We start from the raw sequence: 22558 nt of genomic DNA on the forward strand, positions 1-22558 counted from the left end.
AAGCTGCCTGAAGAAGTCCTCTTCTGAATGACCTGCAGTATTTTGAGACATAAAAGAAACAATAACTTTGATTTTCCTGGATGCTGTAAATCCCTTTTTTCTTCAGAAGCCTATTGGATGAACAGAGAGCTATATTAGAGGCGTTAAGACTGAGTTTGCCAGCTGTCATTCACTCTGCAACCCAGGTGGCTTATAATTTATTACACCTTTGCATGGTAGTATTCACTTTCAGCTAAGCTGCTGCCATTTAACTGAGCAGTAGGAGATTACACTTGACCCTGCATGTAATCATAAACAAAGTGTTCAGATTTCTGGAAGAGCTTGCTCTGTGCTGTCCATCTGCAAATAACTCTATCCCTCTGTAAAAGGCAAGTGCTACCAGTCTTCACTTGGGCGTGGTGAGCCATTAGCACTGGAGGGATGAGATTGGCAGTTTCTTACGATCTTTAGAAAAAATTTCATGTGAAGCTCAAGAAAGGGATAAAGAATTTGAAAAGCAAGGAGCAACAACAACAAATGTAAGAAAACAGCTGTAATAAAAAATCACCAAATTGGATAGGTGAAATAATATTGTAAATAGTATGAGGTGCATTTTGCTGTTGTACATATTTTTTTAGACTTGTTTTTTTTTTTTTTTAATAGCCATGCAGCTGCATTAGTAACCCCTGGCAGATGTTGGTTGCCAAGAAAGTTAACTTTGAGTCTTACTGAAAATTACATGCAACACCTGGCATGCAACAGCTCCTCTAACTTCCTGATTGTAGATATGGAAGGTGTATATTCCTTTTCTGGCCATGATTTACAGCTCTGTTTAATGAATGGATCCAGTTTAACTGCAATCAGCTGACAAGATTATTGCTTGGTGCAGCCTGTTGACTTCTGGCACGAGTATGTGACCACTTCTTAATCAAGAACTACAGCAGGTTTATGGCATAGCATTTTCATTTAAGCCATTGCCAATTGTGGGGAAGTGGCAATGTCTTACAGTTGTTTGATTTAATGTACTGAGGGCTGTGTGTGGGAACGTGGGCTCTGGAGCCAAGGCTCTGAAGAGCTGAGCCTTTCGAGTCCAATAGACTCTTACATACCATCTTTTAACAGATCTAACAAAACAAACAGAAGGTGATTGGTGACCTGGAGTGTTCTTACAATGGGACTGCATTTGATGTTTCCTTTTCCTCTAGCTGTAGTAGTGTTCTTCTACTCTGTGCTAGATGCTGCCTTGCCAGATGTGTGCAGACATCACTGCCTTTTCTGTTCAATTGGAGTTGAATTGCTTCATCTTTTTTTCAGGATCAGGTCTTTGTTATTTTTCTGCCAGAATAAAAACCTAACTTCTGGACTTTTGCACTTCTCTTTGACTTACCTTATGCAGCTGAGTGAGCTCTGTGAGATGCAATCTCAGTAGCAGATCACTGTGTAATGCAGGGTTCTAATGCAGCAAAAATACAGAAATGGTTAAGTGGTGAAGTCTGGAGGGAAGGCAACAGGATGGAGGTGTAAATAAGATAACATTAGCTCTGTAACTTGTGGACTTGCTGACAAGCCAAACGTTTGTGATGGCTCTGGTGAACTTGATCCCACAAGATTACATGATTTGCATCTTCCCTTGAATGGCACAATTTTAACTGAAGGTAGAGTTACTTCTTCAGTAAAATCCTAATGGAGAGTTCATAAACATGGAGGTAGTCTGGAAAGATTTAATCCTGTGTGAGTGACGTTTTGCTTGTCATTAGCTATGGTAAATTAACATTCTCTCTGGCTGATGCCTTTTGCACAGGGAGTGTAGAGCCTGCTTCCCATGCCAGGGAGATGGGCAGCTCTTTTGCAACTGCCCCAGCACTCCAAAATAGACTTCCACCCTTGGGAAGTGATCACTACTCCAGTGCTCTGTGCCTTTGCCAGCCCAGTTTGGGAGCTCTGCCTCTCTGCATCTCCACTGCTCACTGTGCCCCCAGGGGGAAGTAGCAGGTTTTCTAACCCCAGGTACAGCTGTGTGTCCTCTCACAAGTCAGGTGGGATCACTTTTACGCCAGGCCCAGTGTGTTCCATGAAGAAGGATTTAAATTTAGTCCCTGCTACCCTGAGCACCCATGTAGTGATTTCCAATATCCATAAATTCAGCAAGGACTGCAGTGAGTAGTTAGTTTTTGCAGGAGTATTGTTGATCCTGTTTGAAGGAGGTATCTGCCTTCTAGAAATCCTCTCTGGACTTTGCAAAGTCCAGGGATGGAGACTACATTGCACTGCAGCTAAACATTTCCATTTCCATTTGTACTTCTAAACCAGGATTGTAAAATGCAAGTTTTAAAGAATATTTTTTCTTAATAGCAGATGAGCAGAGCTTTTAATTTTTTTGCAGAAATGTAAGATGTTATCCAGTGGAAAGAATATCTAACATAAAAAAACTGGTCTGAGTTGGGTTTTTTTCCCCCAGTTTCCCCAGAGGAAATCTACATTGGGTCGAGTTGTTCACATTTGCAACCTCCCCGAGGGAAGCTGCACAGAGAATGATGTCATTAACCTGGGCCTCCCATTTGGAAAGGTCACCAACTATATCCTCATGAAATCTACTAATCAGGTACTGTACATTGGGGGGTACCAGTGTTGACATCTGATGGCATAAAGACATAAAGATATGAAGACATAAACATGAGGACCGAGTCTTTGGGGGGAAACCTCTGATTTAGTAATAGAAACTTAAATACATGAAGTCTGCTCTCAAAGCGAAAAAAAAGTTGGTGGTCACTGAATTAGATGAGGATGTAAACATGACCACATCTAAACAAGTTCTTGTTTAAAAATCCTGGCAATCTCAATGAAAAAGTGTTGTGAAACTGTACTTCTAATTTTTTTAAAAAGTGAGTTACTTCCTGCCTTCTCTCAGCCATTTGTTAGGGTTACTTCAGACTTCTCTATTCTTTATAGTAGCTTAGTATACTCTAAGTATCTTAAGTGTACCAGTGGTGTAATCTGGTAAGAATAGAATATCTTCTCTCACAGCAGACAAAATGGATGGATGTAGAATCCATGCTGGTGGAAAATGTTTGAGGTTATAATATGTAAAAATCACAGAACGATAGAATGGTTTAGGTTGGAAGGGACCTTAAAGACCATCTAGTTCTAACCCCCTGCCATGGGCAGGGACACTTTCCACTAGAACAGGTTACTCAGAGCCCCATCCAGCCTGGCCTTGAATACTGCCAGTCAAGGAAGAATAGATACCAGTCATTTCATTTTTAACTGAACCATCTTCTAGGGTGACATATTGGCTTTAATAGCTGGTTTGAAACCATTATTTGCAATTTAAGAAAGGATGAGAAATGGACTGAGTATTATCATTTCAGCTTCAGGCCTGGAAAGCTACCCAATTTTGTACTATCAAGACATTTTGCATGAGAAGCATCCAGAGAAAATTTATTGTGCTGCCTTTTCTCTCTTTTACTTTGTATTCTTAATTATGTAATAGATTGTAAAGTTGTCTCCATTTGTGCTAGGCCTTTCTGGAAATGGCTTACAGTGAAGCAGCCCAAGCCATGGTACAGTACTACAAAGAAAAACCTGCTATGATAAATGATGACAAGTTACTTATTAGGATGTCTAAAAGATACAAGGAATTACAGCTGAAGGTAAGATGGTCATTCTTGATCAAATTATATGAGTTTCCATGGCACATCTGGAGAATACATTTTAAAAGATTCTTGCTGATTACTGATTTCTAATTAATGCTTCAATATGATGGGAAAAGAAATAAAGATAAATTAAGCAGTGTATATTATTGATCTTTTTACACTTGCTCTTATTCTAAATTGTAACTCTTGGAAGAGACCCTATTTTCTATGATCCTTTCATACCATTATTTCAAAAATCCCTTCTGAACTTCCTTGTGAGCAGACTCCTTGGTCTAAGAAAGCCATGTGTAAGATACAACATTTCAGCGAAAATAACATGGTTCTATCATTTTAGTCAGGCATTAAGCCCAGAACAATACTTTTTTCACTGCTTCCATGCCTGAGCCATAGCAGTCTTGACACCAAGCAGTGGTAACAGGATTAAACACAATAATGATTTTTTTTTTTTTATTTCTTGTGAATGACCTAAGTTATAAAGCAAGAGGTTTGGTTTTTTTTTTTTCTTTTAACAGAGAGTCAAACCAGAGCAATATTATTTAGACTTTCTGTAGAGTGTGTGACACTTCTGTTCTGGACACTTGAGTGATGTCCAGAGATCACTGCTCTTGTGAAAGTATTTATAGAGGCTTATATACTGTCATGTAATGCTAAGAGAGTAATTTTATTTCATGGTGACTTGGACCAGAACTGGCAATGCAGAGCTTAAGAGCTCCATATTGTATTACCTAACACAGCACAAAGTTATTTTGTAGAACAGCTCTGTAATGTTCCAATTTAATGTTAAGAGTCCTTTATGAGCCTTGGGGAAAAAAATATAAAGGAACTCGGATAGTTTGGCTTGACCTTTAGAAAGCCTCTTTCTCTCCTGTATGTGTAGACTAGCTTAAGGAGACTTAAAATGAGTTGCCAAAAGTTCATAAATCAGGGCAGACTTGCCTAATGTGGCACAGGGAGGGGTTCAGATGTTTGGTGGTGGAGATTGTGCATCTTGACAGAGAGGCAGGAGTTACCCAGGAGAATGTGATAGTTTGCCTAGTTTCCAGGAAGATTTTTCTGCTTTTCCAATTACAGTTTTTCAGGTCATGGAATTATTTTGCTTTGCAAAAGAAAGAAAGCAAATAAAAATACCAAGAAGGAAATATGCATGAGCTAGCATATACTGCTACAAACTGCTGAGTTCCTGCATGATTATGTTGCTCATCTGTGTGTGCTCCAAGTGTTTGAGGAATTGTGAGCACTCCAGCCTGTGTAGGGCATCCTACCTAGGAGTAATCAACACCCCAGGATACATCTTGCACTTAGCTTGTCTGAAGCTCTCCTTGTCTAAACATAGTCCTTTAGAGCTATAATCCAGAATGAATAACTCTGAGATCAAGAGAAGGCAGTTCATACCTAGAGGATCAGATCTGCTGTACATATTTGATTCTGTATCAGAAAAATTGTCTGGTTTGTTTCCTCTTAGATCCAGTTCCTAGAAAATGCTCTGTAGTGATTGTGTAACAAGGTTTGAAAACAAGCTGGTTTTCAAAGCCTGTTAGAGCAGCCAAATATGAGGAGAGACTGCTACAACCTAATGGAGCAAATTTTCCGTTTGTATCATTTTACTGCTTTGATCGTGCTGTTGAGAGGGCAACTGCAAAAGAGAGTGTAACCACAACCCTGAAACTAAGTATTTCTAGTTCTAGAATAATTGAGTGAAGCATGGATACTGTTTCTTGAAGGACAAATCACCTGTATCCGCTTGGAGAGTAGAACAGCATGGTAAACAATGTCTTTGTTTTTGTTAGAAACCAGGTAAGAATGTGGCTGCTATAATCCAGGACATCCACTCACAGAGGGAGAGGGATCTGCTGCGTGAAGTGGACAGGTAAAGTTTCTCCAAAGTTTGGAATTGGAAGTCTGTAAATCTACAGGTAGAAGGAGCATTGTCTGTATGCTTCCCTCTTGTATTTAATTTGCTTTCCTAATTGGGATTTCACTTATAAAATAGTATATATTTTTATATAGTTCAATAGTTGGTACAGGGCCTGTAAAATGAGATCCAATTGAAACTGTGCATGTTATGAAAATAATTCTTTCCTACTGATTATGTCTCAGAAAGTATGTCTGGCATGTGAAGAGCATAAAAATGAAACTTTTCCACTCTCCTCCCTGTTGATTGAAAAGCATAAAGGCTGGTGGTGCTTTGAGACCAAGTGGGAAGGAGGCAGTTCAGATTAAAATGTATTTGGGTACATTTCTGATCTCTTTGACTTCTGGAACTTTCAGCAAAATGCGAGAGGAATCACAGTCCTAAAACATCTCTTTTAAACAGGTGGCCTTTGTCACTTTTGTGTCAGAGATGCCCTAGCTGAGTGAGTATTAAGGGTATATGCATTAGGGTCATTGTAAAGGTATTAACGTATTATAAGCTTTTAATGCTAAACCCTTATGAGATGCTTTTAAGAATGAATGAATATATGCTTGACAGTTCTGTGGGGATTTAGTTAAGCTCAGTGGCTATGACACTGCCTTTTCTCCTGTTCACTGCTTGCAGCTGTGCAGTGAATGTCTGTGAAAGGCCTGGGGTCTCAGGTCCACAGTCCCCGGGGCAGTCCCCACGAGCTTCCAGTGTACAAGAATTGGTAGACAGCCCTGGGTCAGCCAGTTACAGTAGCTGCCTCTTCCCCCTGCAGCAGGTACGGCACTGAGAGGCCCCGCTCCCGCAGCCCCATAAGCCGCTCGCTGTCACCTCGGTCCCACACGCCCAGCTTCACCTCCTGCAGTTCACCACACAGCCCGCTGGGGACCAGCAGGACCGACTGGGGAAATGGGAGAGACGCGTGGGATCAGTCCCCCTACTCTCGACGGGAAGAGGAGAGAGATAGCAGAGAATGGCGAGAGAATGGGGACGAGAAGAGGGACAGGACTGACACGTGGGTACACGAGAGGAAACATTATTCCCGACAACTGGACAAGTTTGATTTGGATGAACGGCTTGAAGGAGGCAGAGGACACCGAGAAAAATATTTAAAGACTGGTTCCCCTGGTTCCCTTCACCCTTTGTCTGGCTACAAGAACAGGGAAGATGACTATTACCGAAAATCCTCAAAGTCAAAATCTGACAAGTTTCAGAGGCAGCTGCAGGATTTACCTGGGAGATCTAAGAGGAAGGAAGAGGCAAAGTTAAGGGAACGCAGGCATTCTTACAGTGAGGACACTGCAAGGGAGGAGGCAGCTGAACAGAAGCACAGCAAAGCATCTGAGGGCTCCAGGCAAAAACAAAGTGATAAGAATAAGGTGAAGAAAGCTGAAAAAGACCAAGAAGATGCTACTGCTGAAGGCAATGATGTAAAGGAAACCAAACCACCTGAGAACGAGGTAAATAGAGATCTAAAAGTATATGTAAGAAGATGTGTAAGTGGTGAAGTAATACATTTTCTGAAATATCTTAGAGAATTTGTTGTGGGTGTGATGCCAGCAATATGAAATGTTTTTCCATTATAAAATTAGGGAATGTAGTCATAGAAGAAGTCTTGGGAGGCCATCTTGTCTGTGTTTTTGCCCAGACCATACAGATCTATTGCACTCTTGTGCGTATATGGACATTATCATTTTGTGTCTAGCATAGAACCCTTGGGTAACAAATGAGGGGATGGGGCAGACAGCTGAAAATGAAACCAAGTGACAGTCTGCTATTTGCATGCAGGCTGTGTGTGAAGAGGCAATTGTCCTCCTCTTAACTCTGTGCAGAATGCCCCATAGCTGCTCTTTCTGCATCCATCACCTGCTTCTGCTGCCAGTGAGGAGGATTGAGTTATCTGGAAATTAAGTGATACTTTACAGAGGTGCACAGTATTTATACAGGGAAGTGGTTGCTATACTATTAAAATGGGGAATGAACTTTTAATGAGAAACATTTCTTTCTGGATAACTCAACAGAGCAATTAATCATGTATGCCTACCCTCAACTGTGGCTGGCAGAGATAATTCGCACCACTCCCTTCAATGTTCTGGCAGAAATCTCTTCCCATGACAGAAACCACTGAATCAGCTCACCTATAAAATTATGCAATCTCTGGAGAAATACTTCCAGTGGTAAAGTGGCAATGTTTGTGGGTTTGATTCTCCACTGGGAAGAAGTAGGAGGGGGAACACATCCAGATACCTCATTTGCTCAGTCTCAGTACAGCCCATACTCACATCCCCACCCCTTGGAGATCTGGTTACTGGCTCTTGGCCACCTTGCCACCCCTGGAGTCCCCCAGGGATAGCTGCTGCCATCCACCCCCAGGTCTGTTGGCACAGGAGGCTGCAGAGGTGCTTGGCTGACCAGGGCTCCATCTCTTGCTTGTGCCTTTGTGCTGCCAGGGCCATTGTCGGTTGTTTCCAGCTGACCTTCTTCTCCTGTGGGGCTGAGTTGGTGGAATTTCCTCAATTTGTAACTCACTAGTCTGTAACCAGCAGCAGCACTGCCTCATGCCATAGAGAAGCATGTTTGTACCACCTTTTATCATCTTTCTCCTTTGGCTGGTATTTTACAATGATGTGTGGTTCCTTGGGAGGAGATGTCAGAGAGAAATGTCAGATAACATCCTAAATCACACTCCTCTGCATGTTTTCCAAGTTGTTTTACAGTGGCTTTGCTAAAGACAGACTTCTCTGGGGACTGTTGCTAGTAATTTATTTTAAAAGGAAAAAATAGCTTAGTATGTCTTGGATTCACTTTTGCTTTGTCCCTCTTTTACTAAATACAAGGTAGTATTGTGGTTTTGCTCTTCCCAAGTATGAACTGTACAACGAATTCCATTTTCAACTGGTCCTGTGTCAATAAACAAAACAGTCGAGGTCTTCTGCAGAGTTTAACACTGCTGCTCTCCTTACCACATCTGAGCCAACATAACAAATGTGGGTAGAGAACAGAAGAGTGGAGGCTGGAAATTTTAATGAATTGACATTCTCCCCCACCTGTCTTTCAGCCAATTCTGTGATATAAATTACACCTCTAATTTCATTTAAAATTCTTTTTCTTAATTCTTATTTGTACAGCTCTGCTAACGGAATTTATTGTTGGGTCTTTTCCCACAGCCTAGTTGACTTGCATAAACTTTAGAAATAAAGAATGTGACCTTGTGAGTGACTTTGCTTCTCTAAACCCAGAATAGAAACATACTAGAGCACCACTGTGTGTTGTATACATGTATATGTATTTATTTTAGCTTGAAAAAGAGGAGCAAGTTCCAGTGAAGAGCTCACCTTCAGATAATAAACAAGGAAAAGAATCTGAAGAGATTCTGGAAAACACAAGGAAAGAGAAGGTTGGTGACACGTTGGTGTAGCTTCTTTGAGAAAATGATTGAAACCTCAGGTTTGGTAGAACATTCTCCCAAATGAAATATTAACCCCTCATGAAAAACCACATAAAGGGGTTGGAGAAGGAGGTTGTCTAAATTAGCTTGCCTTATCTTGACCTCTGCTTTAAGGGACAGCTTTTCCTGAAGTCTCCAGAACTCTTTTTTTAGTTACTCTTTGCTCATGTACATTGCTTCACATACATAGCGCTTGGCAGTGGCAGCTGTGAGGAATGTATGCTCAAGTGAACTGGGTAACTTTGCAAACCGTGCCCAAAAATAGGAGATGTGGTCAGTTAGTGGGGAAAGAGGGGACTAAGATGAATACTTTTTAGAACATTGGCCTTATGAACTATAGATAGCAGTCTTCTGATTGTTTCTGGTTTTAATTAAATAATGCCTTTACAGCACCCCTACTGCTGCATTGCAATCGAGGACAGCAATGTCCCTGGAATTCCTCCAGCTTCATTTCTGTAGGGTCATGGGTTGATGGTCAAATATGGAAGATATTGATATCTGTTGCTGCAGAAAACTGATCTCCTGGCAAGAGCAGTGCCAGCTCACAGAGTTTTCATGCTGTTTTAGGATTCTAGGAGGGGAAGTGTGGGAATGGCCAAACAGGAGGAGAATACAGATTATTAATAGATTGTGTGTACACAGGGAGTCTGGGATTTGAAGTCTAAGATGCAAGTGTGTCTTAAAAGTAAGGTATACCTTTTAATTCTAAGACTTCTCAAGTCCACTATTAGTGCCTAAGTCCTGTACGTCTGAAACTGCACATATCAGGTATTTCAGAATATGTGCTTTGGGGTATAACTGTAAACCTGCTTTTTCCTAAAGTTTAGGCCAGTGGCTCCCAGCACAGTCCCTGCCAGAGGGATCTTGCTGGTGGAAGGAAATGACTGCAGAAGGAAGACATATTTTCTCAGTCACCATGTGAATTTAAAGGACCTGGTCCAGGAAAGAGTCAAAGCCACAGTGGCTCAAATGGGGTTCAATATATTTTCATTGCACTGAGAAGGAGGCAGAGGAAGGGGATCATATAGTAGCATCAATTGCATAACAAAGTGTAACACATTGTGCCTTGCTCTACTGCTTACAGAAAAGCAAGAAGCAGGGGACTGGAGAGACTGCAATCCCCAAGACAGTTACAGAATCTTCACAAAGAGAAGTTTATGTGATAATTCAAGAGATTTTTTGTCCTTGTGCATAAGATTTAAAATCACAGCACCAAGGCATATCACACTTCGAAACTAAAACACAAGAGGAGTTAGACATGGCCATATCAAGGTTCTTCCTTGTTTCAAGGACCACTTTTTACAGTGATTATCTATAATCACCAATCTCTCAAATGTTTTGCATCTGTGACAGGACCGAGACTGGGAGAGTGGAAGTGAAATAGAAGGTGAGACCTGGTATCCTGCTAACATGGAAGAATTAGTGACAGTAGATGAAGTGGGAGAAGATGATTTAATTATGGAGCCTGATATAACTGAGCTTGAAGAAATAGTCCCAGTTGATCAAAAAAATAAAGCTGCTTCAGAAATGTGTGCCTGTATGTCAACCATGTTAGAACTGAAAAACGATCACAGCCATTTAACAAGAAGTGAAGACAAATTTGCCCATAAAGCTTTAGAAACAAACTTCATAACAGCAAAGGGCAGTGCAGCTTCTAGTGGCTGTCAGGAAGATGATGAGGATGATGATAATGATGATGCTGTAACTGAAGCATCAAGGCTAAATCTGGACCCTGAACAGAAGCCAGAGGAATTGAAAGAAGACCAATCTGCTAAGGAGTCTGATTGCCAGCAGAAGGAAGGAAAAATTGATAAGAGCTCTGACACTCATTTAGAGCCTGAAGATCACCAAATACCTTCTGTTCATCTGAAAGAAGAGACTCTCCAGCTCCCTGATACATTTATAGATGATTACAAACAGATGGGATCACAAGGAGCTGAGAGCAGAGAAGTTACGGAAATGCTCATTAAAAACGCTAGTGAAGAAACAAGACATGGAAGCCAAGAGTGTCCAGAGGCCAAGGGTAACTACTTCTTTTTTTCCCTTCAGCCTGCAGAGAGCCTTGCATGTTTTCTCTGAGGGTAGACTGAAATTTATTGCTAACGAGAATAAGTGTCATTAATAGTATCAAGGCTTGTCCTTGGAGCAGCTTAGTAAAAGAACCCCAGTGCCTTTGGCCAAGCTAAATCATTAGAGCCTCTTAGATGAATAGTGTAAAGGAAATATGATAAGCAGCTTGCAAGCTTTCTGAAAGGCATAAGCTGCTATAATTGTCATGTCAAGGTTCACATGAGTTTAGCTGAAGTCTTTCAGTGCCTTGCTAAATTTGTTTTGAATTGTCAATGAAATGAGTGACAGTCTCTGAAGGTCAACAGAAAAGTATCTGTAATGTCTGGCTGGCTCCTGGACAAGGTGGGTATTCTTACACACTGTACTGAAGCATTATTAATATGGATATCATGCATAGATTGGTATTTCTCAGGCCCTGTTCATGCAAATATATGCCTTTTGCCAGGACTTGCCTTATCATGTCCTATTATCTACTGCAAGCTGCCTTTAATATAACTGATAGGATGTGCTGTGAGATAATGTCAATAAATGTAATCATAGTTACCTATTTATATTTTAGCTGTCAGGAAAAAAGGGATGTTGAGATCTGAAAGTCAGTTCAGTTCCTTGTTATGATACTTGAGCAAATGGGCTGTGCATAGTGAGATGAAGTGAAAAACTACATTGAGTATGTTGGTCAGAAATGCTCTTTTTTAATTGCTGCCAGAGCCCGTGTGATGGACAGGGGCTTTTGAAAAGAAGCTGATGGAAGATTTTTGAGACTGTAATGCTGGAAACATTTCACGAGAATATCTGATTTTGAGCTAACTTCTTCCTCCAGGACAGATTTGAAGTTTATTGGTTTTTAATACTTGCTTGATTGGCCTGAAGACACCTTGCCAGACTTTGCATGTTTGGAGATAATATTGCCATGGCACTGGGCAGGGCAAAGCTGGCTCTCCTGGGCTTCCTGGGCAGCCAGCTGATGAAAGAGTTGGGTGTCTCAAGAGCATATTTACTAGTGTTTCCAGCATCTCAGCTTCCAGCTTGTCAGCAGGGAGCCTGGAAGCTCCAGGACCTCTCATGCTTCCCAGGTTTCTGACATGGACTTGTTATCTGGGATCTGCTGTCCAAGGCTCTAGGCCCTCTACAAATGCAGCTGCCAGCTCAAAAGCACAGAAATCAACTGAAGTGGGACTTCAGTTGCTGCAAAGACCCTGAGTGTCTAAGCTTACCAGCTTACTGGGGGTCTTCCAGGTTCTCTGCTGCATATTGGAATCCTGGGGTAGGTTTAAAGTTAGCTTGAAAGCCAACCAGTTAGGATTTTATATTATTGTCTTTTAAATCATGCAATAGACATATTTAAAAGTGAAGAAAAAATCATTCTCATAGCCAGAAACTGTAGATCTTTGAACTACAGACTTGAAAGACAGGTAGGGTTTGGTTTGGGCAAAATATGTTTGTTTTATGAGAAAATATATCCCTTATTTAGGTGAAATTTGCAATGCAATAGAAATTTTGTCAGGGCAAGTGAGGTAGTTCTTTGATGTAAGGACTGAAAAAGAGGAATCAGACCAGTTTATCTGTATTTCTGTAGCTCTGTGATAGCAAATTCCTCTCATTTTAAAATAAAATAATTCATATGATAGCAATCATGGGAAGGGACATCATCTGTTCTTTTGACTGGCTATATCTACCTCAGCAAACCAATCCAGTGTTCACACATCTTGAATCTCCTGCTGTGTCAATTAGTGTCAGCCAGCAGGGACCAACCATCCCATCCCTACTCTTCAGAAACCAAAATCTTTTAGTGGCTGGGTGCCATAAAGCAGAACCATCCCTTGGAGAGGTGAGGATGAGAGAAGAGTGGCTCCAGGGAGAAGATGCCAATGATGTTGCAGGGATCCTACAAAAGGCAGGTTTAGAGAATTGTAATCATCAGGTCCTGCTGCCCCACCCTCTCAGCAGCCCCTGTGTCAGCCCAGCTGCAGCACTGATCATGCAGTAATATATGTGGTTACAAAGCTGCAGTCAGGCCATACTTCTGCCAGAGGTGTGTAATGTTATAGCTCTGTTTATAGACTAAAATACAAAAACCCCTCTAAACTTAGCATTAAATTAGAAATAGAAAAATGGTCTACTGGGAGAAATCAGAGTGACTGCACACCATAGTACAGCTGCTGGAGCTGCTCTAAACAGGCCTCTGATTGGAATGGAAAAGCATCTTTCTCCCAATTTTACTTCATTTATAGATCCACCCAGAAAGTGTTCCCAAGAAGCTTACAAACGTCTCTTTAATAAACTGTTTTCATTCAATACATTTATTCATTTGTTAAGCAAATTCTAGGTACTTGGAAATGAGATCTCTGGAATACCCGGAGGTAGAGTCTAAACAAAGGCCCTCTGCAGCAGGCTGGGAACAAGAGGACGTCTTCACCGAGCTCAGCATTCCCCTGGGTACGTTGGGCCGCCCACTGCAATACCCAGGGCTTACAACAAGATGTCACTTTAAGGCTACTTGCTCTATTTATTTCTCAGAACAGATGTGAGGAGAGAAGGAACAGAGTATATGACAGACGGGTAGCTGTTGAAAGAAACAGCCTTTTGATTCTACATCATTGCTAATTCATTCCAAATGAATGGCAAAAGGCAGCTGATGAGATGAAATAAGTTCCCTTGGACTATATATGAAATACATATGAAAAATGACTTAGTAATTTAAAAGTCTTTGGCATAAAGTATAAACAGAAGTATTGGCTTTACTGTGTAAATACTGATTATGAGCAAAACACCTGGAAGAAGTACATCCTCAAAAGCAATCTGTGTAACTTGAACATGTATTTACTGCTAAAAAGTATTATTGCTTTTCTAGCCCTTGAGGTTACAGAGTGAAGTTTCCAGTCAATATTATGACAAAATAGATTTTAAAGCATGTATATCTAAGAGAGAAGAGAAAAGGTGTGTTTTCAATGCACAAGATTTTAAAGTGCAGCTCAATACTGCAAAATTAGGGAAATCAGAGAAGTGATTCAGGATTCAGTCTTCCTATTCCTAATATTTAACTAAATAGCATGGTTTTTTTATTTGAAAACAAGTTTATTATGGGAGGGATAGGATTTCAACTGACACTTTAATGTAATTCAGAATTTCTCAACAGGAGTGGAATTCGTGGTGCCTAGAACTGGGTTTTACTGCAAGCTCTGTGGACTCTTCTATACAAATGAAGAGACAGCAAAGACAAGTCACTGCAGGAGTACTGTTCACTACAAAAATCTCCAGGTAAAAATACACCTGAAGCTATCTAACAACAAGCTTGTGGAATGGTTTGTGTGTAAGGTAGATGATGTGATAAAAAATTAGTTTTTAGTCTGTAGACAGAATTCAGATGAAGTGAAATTCAGGTAGACAAACTTTTCAGTAGTTCCAATCATTAGCATGCTAATTTCTCACTTTCAGGTCCTTGAAATCAACTTCTGTATCATAGGTAGAATGAGGCCAGGTGATAATTTGATCTTCTCATCTACATTTGGTCCTTGTGACTAGCACAGCATGCAAGTCAGATCTTTAATTCCCTGTTTCAGAGGGTCCCAGATGTTTCTGTCACTGGGAGTCACCCCAGCAGTAGCAGTGTTCAGTACATCTTAACATCAGGAGCATTAAACATGGCATTTGTCTGATAACATAGCCAGAGCCATTTCTGTGTTGGTGTGGGTTCTCAGCATGTTTCAGCTCGCAGCTCTCTGTGACATGCGGGCTCTGTCAGGCATTTCCTGTGACCTGCTGAAATCCCCTCCCTGTGTGCAGAGCAGCACTGCTGGGTCATTTCCATCGGGATATGCAGGAGCATGTCAGTGCTTGTTGCTCCATAAGAATGTAGCAAAAACATGTCAGCAGTTGGTAACAGCACAGAGAGACCATGTGTGCCTGCAGTTCAATCAAAGACCTGCCTTTGTCACTTTTGAGATGTACCATCAATAGAATCAGTCACAACAGCCTGAGCGTTACCTGTCCCGTGCTCAGGGCTCCTCAGAGGAGAACGCCTTGGCTCCCACCCCCAGTCCCTGCCTGTGAGCACGGTGTGTACACTACACACACACTTGTGCTGGCATTCTCATACTCTTAGCAAAAGTCATGGCAGAGCAAAGCAGAGCTGCTCCTCCTTTCTCTGTTCCTTCCCTCAGCCCACAGTAACTGCAGTAACTCTGCTTCTGTACAAGTAATAGCTCTCTTTCCTTAGCTGGCTAGTAGGCATTGACACTCACAGTCAAGTAATTTCTCTGGGAGAATTTTCTTCTTGGTTTTCCTGAAGTTCCATAGCTGTAATTATACAAAGGCCTCTGGCTTCCAAAGGCTTCCTACAGAGCTCTGATGCTTGCTTATAATGGACCCTCTAAGTGCAAGCTTGAAAAACAGGTGCCAAGTTTGCATTCCTTTTTTTTTGCTTCATACAAAAAAACTCAGAGGGATTCACCAGAGGTGGCACCACTCAGTGCAGGCTGTGTATTCCATGCAAGTCTGTCCCTAAGAAACTCATTCTAAAGAAAGATTGCAGCTCCTGCCCCTGCCCCTGGAAACTGGTTCCATGCAAAGAAGAGGGATTTTTATTTTTTAATTTTCTAACTTATTTTGTTAAAGTCGTAAGAAACAGGCCCAACTAAAACTGACTTAGTGTGAAAATAACCTCTTTTTCTCCCCATTAAGACATTTCCCATGAGTACTGTGGTAGATAGCTAACACTGACTTGAGATAAAAGAACAAAGACTATAAAAGCTGTTAAAATTAAATCTGCCAAATGCACTAATAAAAACAGGCTGTTCTGTCGAGCCATATCTCTTATCTTGCTACATACAGGAAGTAAATGTCTCGTCCAACTTTTGCCTGCTCAAATGGAAACTTAGCAAATTTAAAATCACTGTTCTGTGCTGCTAGAACCCTTTTAGTCTCCATAATGATCTTTTATACATTCTGCAAGGAATATGAGGCTTCTCCTGTGATGATGCAAGTTAACGAGCGTATCCACCAATGTAGGAACTAGGGACTCTGTAGTGCAGCTATGGGAGTGCTACTGCAGTGTTCCTGTTCTCCTTCCTGAATGCCAAATGCCATCATCCAATGACAACAACAGTGTCCCAAATTGTGTCACAGCTTTGAGTCTTTTATAGCTGATTTGCTACTTGTTGTCTCTCATGTGATCTCCTTGAGCCACATCCAAAATATATGTTCAGTGTTTGGATTTGAATGCAACACTGAACAGCTTGTTTGCCAATTTTCTTCCAAAAGCCTTGTTTATATGGTGATAGTTTTGTCTTGAAGTAGTCAACTTTATCTAACTATGATGTCCCTCAAATAATACCAATCACTGATTAAAAAAATCAGCTGTTTCTTTGCCAGCCTTGCAGACTTTTTGTAATTTTTAATTCTCTTCATCATAATAAATTATTTTCCCAGGTGATATTTGTATTTACGGATACACTGCAATTCCCATGTCGAAAAAATCCATATTTTTGCCATCCTTTCCTCCACTTCCTTCAGCTACCATTCATCTGGTGGAAGCTACCTTGGCAACTCAGTGCAATATTTCATCCTGTTTTCTATTGGCTTTATGCAGTATTTGACAAAACTTGTATTTAAATGAAAAAAACATACATTTTTTGCTTGACTTCCATTTTGCTATATGTTAATCTGAATCTCAAGTTTCAAATCTGGTGTTTGTGGTACTCATGACAGCTGGCAAAATCAGCTAAAGGTAGTGGATAAAATTCAGTCTTATTTTGGTCGGTGCTCATGAAAAGCCCCAAAAGCTTGGGTTATCTGATGCAGGGACAAGTGTTAGTGATTTATTACAGTTCACGCTGTACAGAACACGGCTCCCTGCCTTTATGGTCCCTATATCTCTGTATACTACTGTAACATTTACTCTGGCTTTTTGCCACGTGGAATTCTGCACCCAGAGATCAAGACTGAGAGTTGTGTAATTTCCACAGCCCAATCTCTCTAGTCAGAGTAATAAGGGTGCAGTCCATGGGTATGTCCATTCATTACCATTGCTGAGTAACTTTCAGATGAGCCTCTTATATTCAAAACTTGTATTTATCTGAGAGAATGTGGCAATTCTAACACAGCCCTTAGGATTTTTACAGCCATTTCTCATTTATTCTCTTCTCCATGGATGCCAAAGAGTAAACTGTACTCTAGGGAAATCCTGCAATTAGAGAAAATTTTGCAGTGATGTGAAAGGATCTTTTCAAAATAAATCAGAATGAGTAAATAGCTAGAAAAGGAGTTTTATGATCCTAATAATGTGTAGATCAGTTATTCTTGAGTATGATGGAGGTGATGTGTGTAAATCATTAAGAAGAATACCTCTACCTTATTATGTTGGAATTTCCCAGGTGTCTCTGCACTAGCTGCTGCTGAAAAAGCTTCTTTCCATCCATTTCTATGTCTGCTGACCTTGAATAAATAGTTTGAGCACTATTTTGAGACCCATACCCATTCATCATCCATTTTGTGTGCAGCTCTGCCAACTAAGAGCACTGCCAAAAGGCTGAAAGCCTCACTGGCCATGTCTGTTCTTTTAAATCTCAGTGAGTACCCAAAGCAGTGAAAGGCTTTATCTTAGAGAAACACAATAAAGGTAAATACTCTAGCCAAATTGCTAAATTGTGTTGATTATTACTGAGTGTGATTATTCCCTTAAAACAAAATGTTCTCATACAAAAGGTGTATCTCTGAGCTGGACATGCTGAAAATATAATATAAAAACTTTAAATCAAGACTCTGAAATCACATTTATGTTCTGACACACCAGAATTCAGTTGACTCAGTGGAGTTAGTTCCTGCCCTGTAGCACAGGGGAGTAGAGAAGAGGTGAGGTCTGATCACACAGACTGATGGGGAGTAGAGTCCTCCTGGTTCTGTCACCAGTTCCCCCCATGCCACACAGTAAAAGCTCTGAACTTCTGAGGCTCTGCATGTATTCAGCTAGTTTACCTGACACAGCCATATCTTCTAGCTTGAGTTTTCACCAAAATGAGGCTTCTGTGTGCTTTGTTTTCTTTTGAGATACTGGAAGAGGTAGAGCTCTGAAGAGGCATAAAGAATCCTGTGTTGAATATTTTCAGTTTTGGTAACAATGCTTTGGTTTTTTTATGTGATTGCAGAAGTATCTATCCCAGCTTGCAGAAGAGAGCCTGAAAATGAAGGAAGAAGGCAGTTCTCTGTCTCAGGATGACACTGGCATCGTTCCTCACTTTGCAAAGAAAAAACTATGATGCAGATGAACTGGAAGAGCTGTAATGAGTGAATGCTGATTTTTTTTTTTTTTTAATTTCTATGATATAACTGTCAATTTGCACTGTACAGAGGAGGGGAAATAAAGAGCATGTTCCATGCATCTATGCCCAGAGTGCCATTAAAAACCAAAATGCCTGAAACTGTTTCCCACGGTGAAGCAATGCTGGCATATCTGTTAGAAGTGGAGCAATTCTTTCTCACACTCTGCGTGCTGGGAGTGGTTTCCTAGATTAAATCAGAATTCTCAGGGATTCTTAAAGTTTTAGTTCTGATGTAACATGTCAGATCAGGTGGAGTACTTAGAAGCACTCAGCATCCTCCAGTGGACGCTGGAAGGAAAGGAGATGTGACTATTTATAGGCTTTAATGTTGCTTAAAATATCTTCAGCCATTTGCCCCAGTGAGAAGTAGGATTTGCATAAAAGAAGTAGATTTTGCTAAAACTAGTGAGTAGATGGCATAATGTAAACCCCATCAGCACCCACCTCCATGTCTTAGAGCTTGGTGAAATGACAAATGTTTGTGTTGTCAAGCACTGACTGTACACTGGCAGTGTTGTGTGAATTCTGGGGGAGCCACAGTCTGTCCCAGGGACCTCAGAGCCTGAAGCCAGCACAGCAAGAGCAGTTCAAATGCACGTGCTGACAGCCAGCCTGCTCTGGTTTCAGCATTTTCCATGGTGTGGTCAGGGTGTTCTCCAGGGACCGTTGTGTTTGAAACTCTTCTTTTTGATAATTCTAAAGGGTGCCAACTTTGAGTCTTACAGACTTGAAACTCTCATGAGAGGCTTTTTAAAGTGCCACATGTTTGGACCATGTCTCTTTTAGACATTTTATTCAAGATCCTTGCTTTTGGGGTCTTTTTGTTTTCTTTAAAGCTTGCTTTTCCTCAGCTTGGCAACGTTGAATCTTCCTGGTTTTTATGGAAAGATGCCAGATTCTAATATTGTTTTTGTATTTTATTTCCCTGAATTTTTTAAGGTGAATACAACAACTGATGGCTCACGGAGCACTGCACTGAGAACACAGGATGCACCAGCAGCTCTGGCATTATTATGACCTATTGTTTCTGCACAGTTGTTGCTTAGTATTTTGCAAAGTCCCTTTGAAATGCACTGTACAAGTTTCTGGTTCATTTCAATAGGGCTTTGTGTACTAAAGTGAATACGCATGCCAACTATTGCCAGGATTGATCCCAGAGTTTATAAAATGCCCTGTGCAATCTAGGCAGATGGGGATTTGCAGGCATTTCCATTCTTTGCCTGACTCTAATATTCATCACAGTATGTTCTGTAAAAATTGCTGGTACTGGATGTCCTCTTTAGATGTTGTGCAGAGGAAACAGTTTCCCAGAAGGTTCTAGCTTTCCCTACGAGTGACAGGGATGTTGCATGACATTGCAAAGTGGCTAAATTGCCAAAACTGCTTCCACCAAAGTATTTGTTCCATCATGTCTTGTGCCAGCAGCTGTGCTCGTTCTCTGAAGTACCCTGTAGCCAGGCAGTGTCTCTCAGAAGTGCCTGGTGTTGTTGCCTGAAGCCCTGTTCCATTCCATGGCCTGTGCTTTCCACTCATTTTTACCAGAGGTAGGTTCAGATTTCATAGTTGGAATTCCTGCTTCTTGCAAGTTGAGGGATTCTTTGCATCCCAGATTCAGACAGAGCCTACCAAACAACAAGGGGAAATGAAAAACATTACAGCCTAAATCCTCCTTTGTCCAGGCTTGAAGTATGTTAAGACTAGTGTCCATCTGTCATTTAAAACAGATAGTTTAGTTTTAGTCTTGGGGTGGTTTTTATTGTTGTTTAGGTGGGGGCTTTTTTTGGGTTTTGGTGGGTTTTTTTGTTTGGGTTTTTTTTTGGTTTGTTGTTGGGTTTTTTTTGGTTTTTTTTTTTTTTTTGTATGAGGGTTTGTTTTTTTTTTCCCCCTGTGGAGAAGAAAAAAACCCACCAATATTGCAAACCAGGTATTTTTCCTTCAAGGGTTGGGTTTTCCTTTGACTGTTTGTTTTTCACATTGCAGTGAAACTTGAGCGCAGGGCCATTAGGACAAGAGCTTGTATTGCAGGCTGTAAGATGATGAAAATGGCAGTAAAGATTGTGCAATTGTCTTCTAAAGTGCAGCTCTCTAGCTGGTCATGTATCATCTGAATATGAAGTTCCCTTGGTGCCCTTCAGCACAAACTGAAGACAAGGGAAGGAAATCAAGCATCAAATCTTTGAAGCTAACCCTGCTATCAAACTGGGGCTCTCACCAGCCTAATGGGAGCTTGTTAGACCATGTGGTTAAGCTTAATTGGATGTGAGACATAGCTGACTGTATATCAAAGTCATATGCCTCCAGCAGCTTTATCCCCAGGTAACCTCAAATGAGAAAAGTATCACTGTTATTATTCTTTATTTGTAGTGCAGCAGAAGCTACAGGTCCACTGCCTTTATTATAGGCAAGGCACAAATCCACAACAAAGACTTTCCCAGGCCAAAGAGCTTTAAATCACACTTTCTGAAAACAGACAACAGGTGGATACAGGCAGGCAGGGAAAGCATCAGGTAACCATGAGATTTTGACTGGCAGCAGAAGAATAATTAAAATGAGTGTTTACCCAGGGGCTTATTTTTGGATTTATGGGAGATGATTCAAACTACTTTCCCCCTCCTCTGGTTCTGAACCAGGTTCACTCCCATTTTTCACAGCTTGCAATTAACCTCCTTTTTTTCCCTAGACAATCGCATTAGGAATATAAAATCCCTCCTTCATACAGTGGTTCTTGGTATCCTTTGGTCCCCAGCCATTGAAGTTTCAGTCTCCAGAGGTGGAGTCTTGACCGAGGCTCAGCAGGAAATGTCCTGGCTCCAGACACCGTGTTTGGGTCACAGCTACAGGCCCTTGCTTGCCACTGAGGAAGGAGGTGGCTCTAGATGGCATCTCTGCCCTGTGCAGTTTCCTCTTCTGGAGGGAGATGACTCAGGTGAGCAGTGCAGGTGCAGAGCCCAGCCCCACAGCCGTGATCAGAGCCAGATATTTGTAGGACTGGTTTGGACACCCCAACCCTTTGGGCTCTGTCCTGACAAAACAGCAATCTGCAAAATCCTGGAAACAGCCAAATGGGCACTTCCCCTTCTGAGAAGGTCCTTTCTCCCCAAAACCTCAACAGTTGAAAGCAATCCCAAGTCTCAATTAGCCCCTAATGATGCCCATGATTAGTTTGAGGCCGATGCACTTTGAGAACTCAGAGCTAATCTCCTTCCCTCTCCAACAGGCCATCATGCAATGCTGACAGGCACTTCTCAACTTGTCTCTACTACCTATTCTGCTGAGAAAGAATTCTGCTGTAGGCAGCCCCTTACCTTCCTCAGCTTGTGTAAAAATGTGTTGTTTCTTTTGGTTTATTATATTAAACTCTTGACTTTTTTTAGTTGGCATAATTTGTCATCACTATAATCCACGCTCTTTATTTATATATATATATATATATATATATGTATATAGCACAAAGCAGGCTCAGGTCTAGCCAAACAAATGTTGATATTTAAAAAGGAGCTTCCTTAATATATCAAAACCATTTCGATACATCTCAACCAAAGATTGCACTTTTATAATAGGGACTATGTTTTTCATCTCTGTGAAATCTGCATTGATCTCAAATAGTCTTTAATGTCAATCTGCAACCTACTTCCTTTGAAGAAAAAAATAAAATAATTAAACATTTGCCCCGTTAGATCAGACAAAGTTTCACACTGGCTTTAACACTAAATTAGTGTTAGGCTGGTTATATTCAGGGGTTTTTTTTCTGTTCTCTAAGGATTAAGGCTGTGATTTGTTGAATTATACTTGAACTGGACCAGATGTACTATTTATTGAGCTTATATAATCTTGTTAATTTAAGTTTTGGTTTGTAAACAGTTGAAATTTGTTAGTACTTGTTTAATTATGTAGGACCTGTCACCAATATTAACTGATCTGTGTAACTGATTGCAAAGTGTTTCAATTTGTGTTTCTTAAGAAGAAAGATTTTAATAAAGAGAATTATAAAGCATATACATTGGTGGGCAATTGTCCCAGAAACAACATGCTTCTAACTTCTCAGGGGATCTATTAAAAATCAAAATTAATAAAAGATAGTTTAAGGAGTAAGAATGAAGCAGGGGTGTAAAAGGTTTGCTTTTAAATATAATTTTTACAGGTTGTGGTTCGTGGTTCTTGCCAGGGAGCTCCCACTGTACAGACTGTGAGT

At 40.8% G+C, this 22558-nt stretch overlaps 1 protein-coding gene across 4 annotated transcripts in view; it reads left to right on the plus strand.

Annotated features, from left to right (window-relative positions):
• Positions 1-20191, plus strand: part of RBM20 (RNA binding motif protein 20) — a 99443-nt gene extending 79252 nt beyond the window's left edge. For 2 of the 4 annotated variants that reach the window (XM_054515656.1, XM_036386131.2), the window contains exons 6-14: positions 2438-2581; positions 3498-3629; positions 5420-5499; positions 6308-6992; positions 8831-8929; positions 10334-11003; positions 13367-13486; positions 14187-14308; positions 18193-20191. In XM_054515656.1, coding sequence (XP_054371631.1) covers positions 2438-2581; positions 3498-3629; positions 5420-5499; positions 6308-6992; positions 8831-8929; positions 10334-11003; positions 13367-13486; positions 14187-14308; positions 18193-18303 — 2163 coding nt within the window. In that variant the 3' untranslated portion in view covers positions 18304-20191. The remainder of the gene's footprint in view (positions 1-2437; positions 2582-3497; positions 3630-5419; positions 5500-6307; positions 6993-8830; positions 8930-10333; positions 11004-13366; positions 13487-14186; positions 14309-18192) is intronic. The other 2 variants (XM_054515657.1, XM_054515658.1) reach the window with 2 other exon arrangements.
• The last annotated feature ends 2367 nt before the right edge of the window (positions 20192-22558 follow it).

This window comes from Molothrus ater, chromosome 8 (genome assembly GCF_012460135.2).
Source record: "Molothrus ater isolate BHLD 08-10-18 breed brown headed cowbird chromosome 8, BPBGC_Mater_1.1, whole genome shotgun sequence".
Classification (NCBI taxonomy): Eukaryota; Metazoa; Chordata; class Aves; order Passeriformes; family Icteridae; genus Molothrus; species Molothrus ater.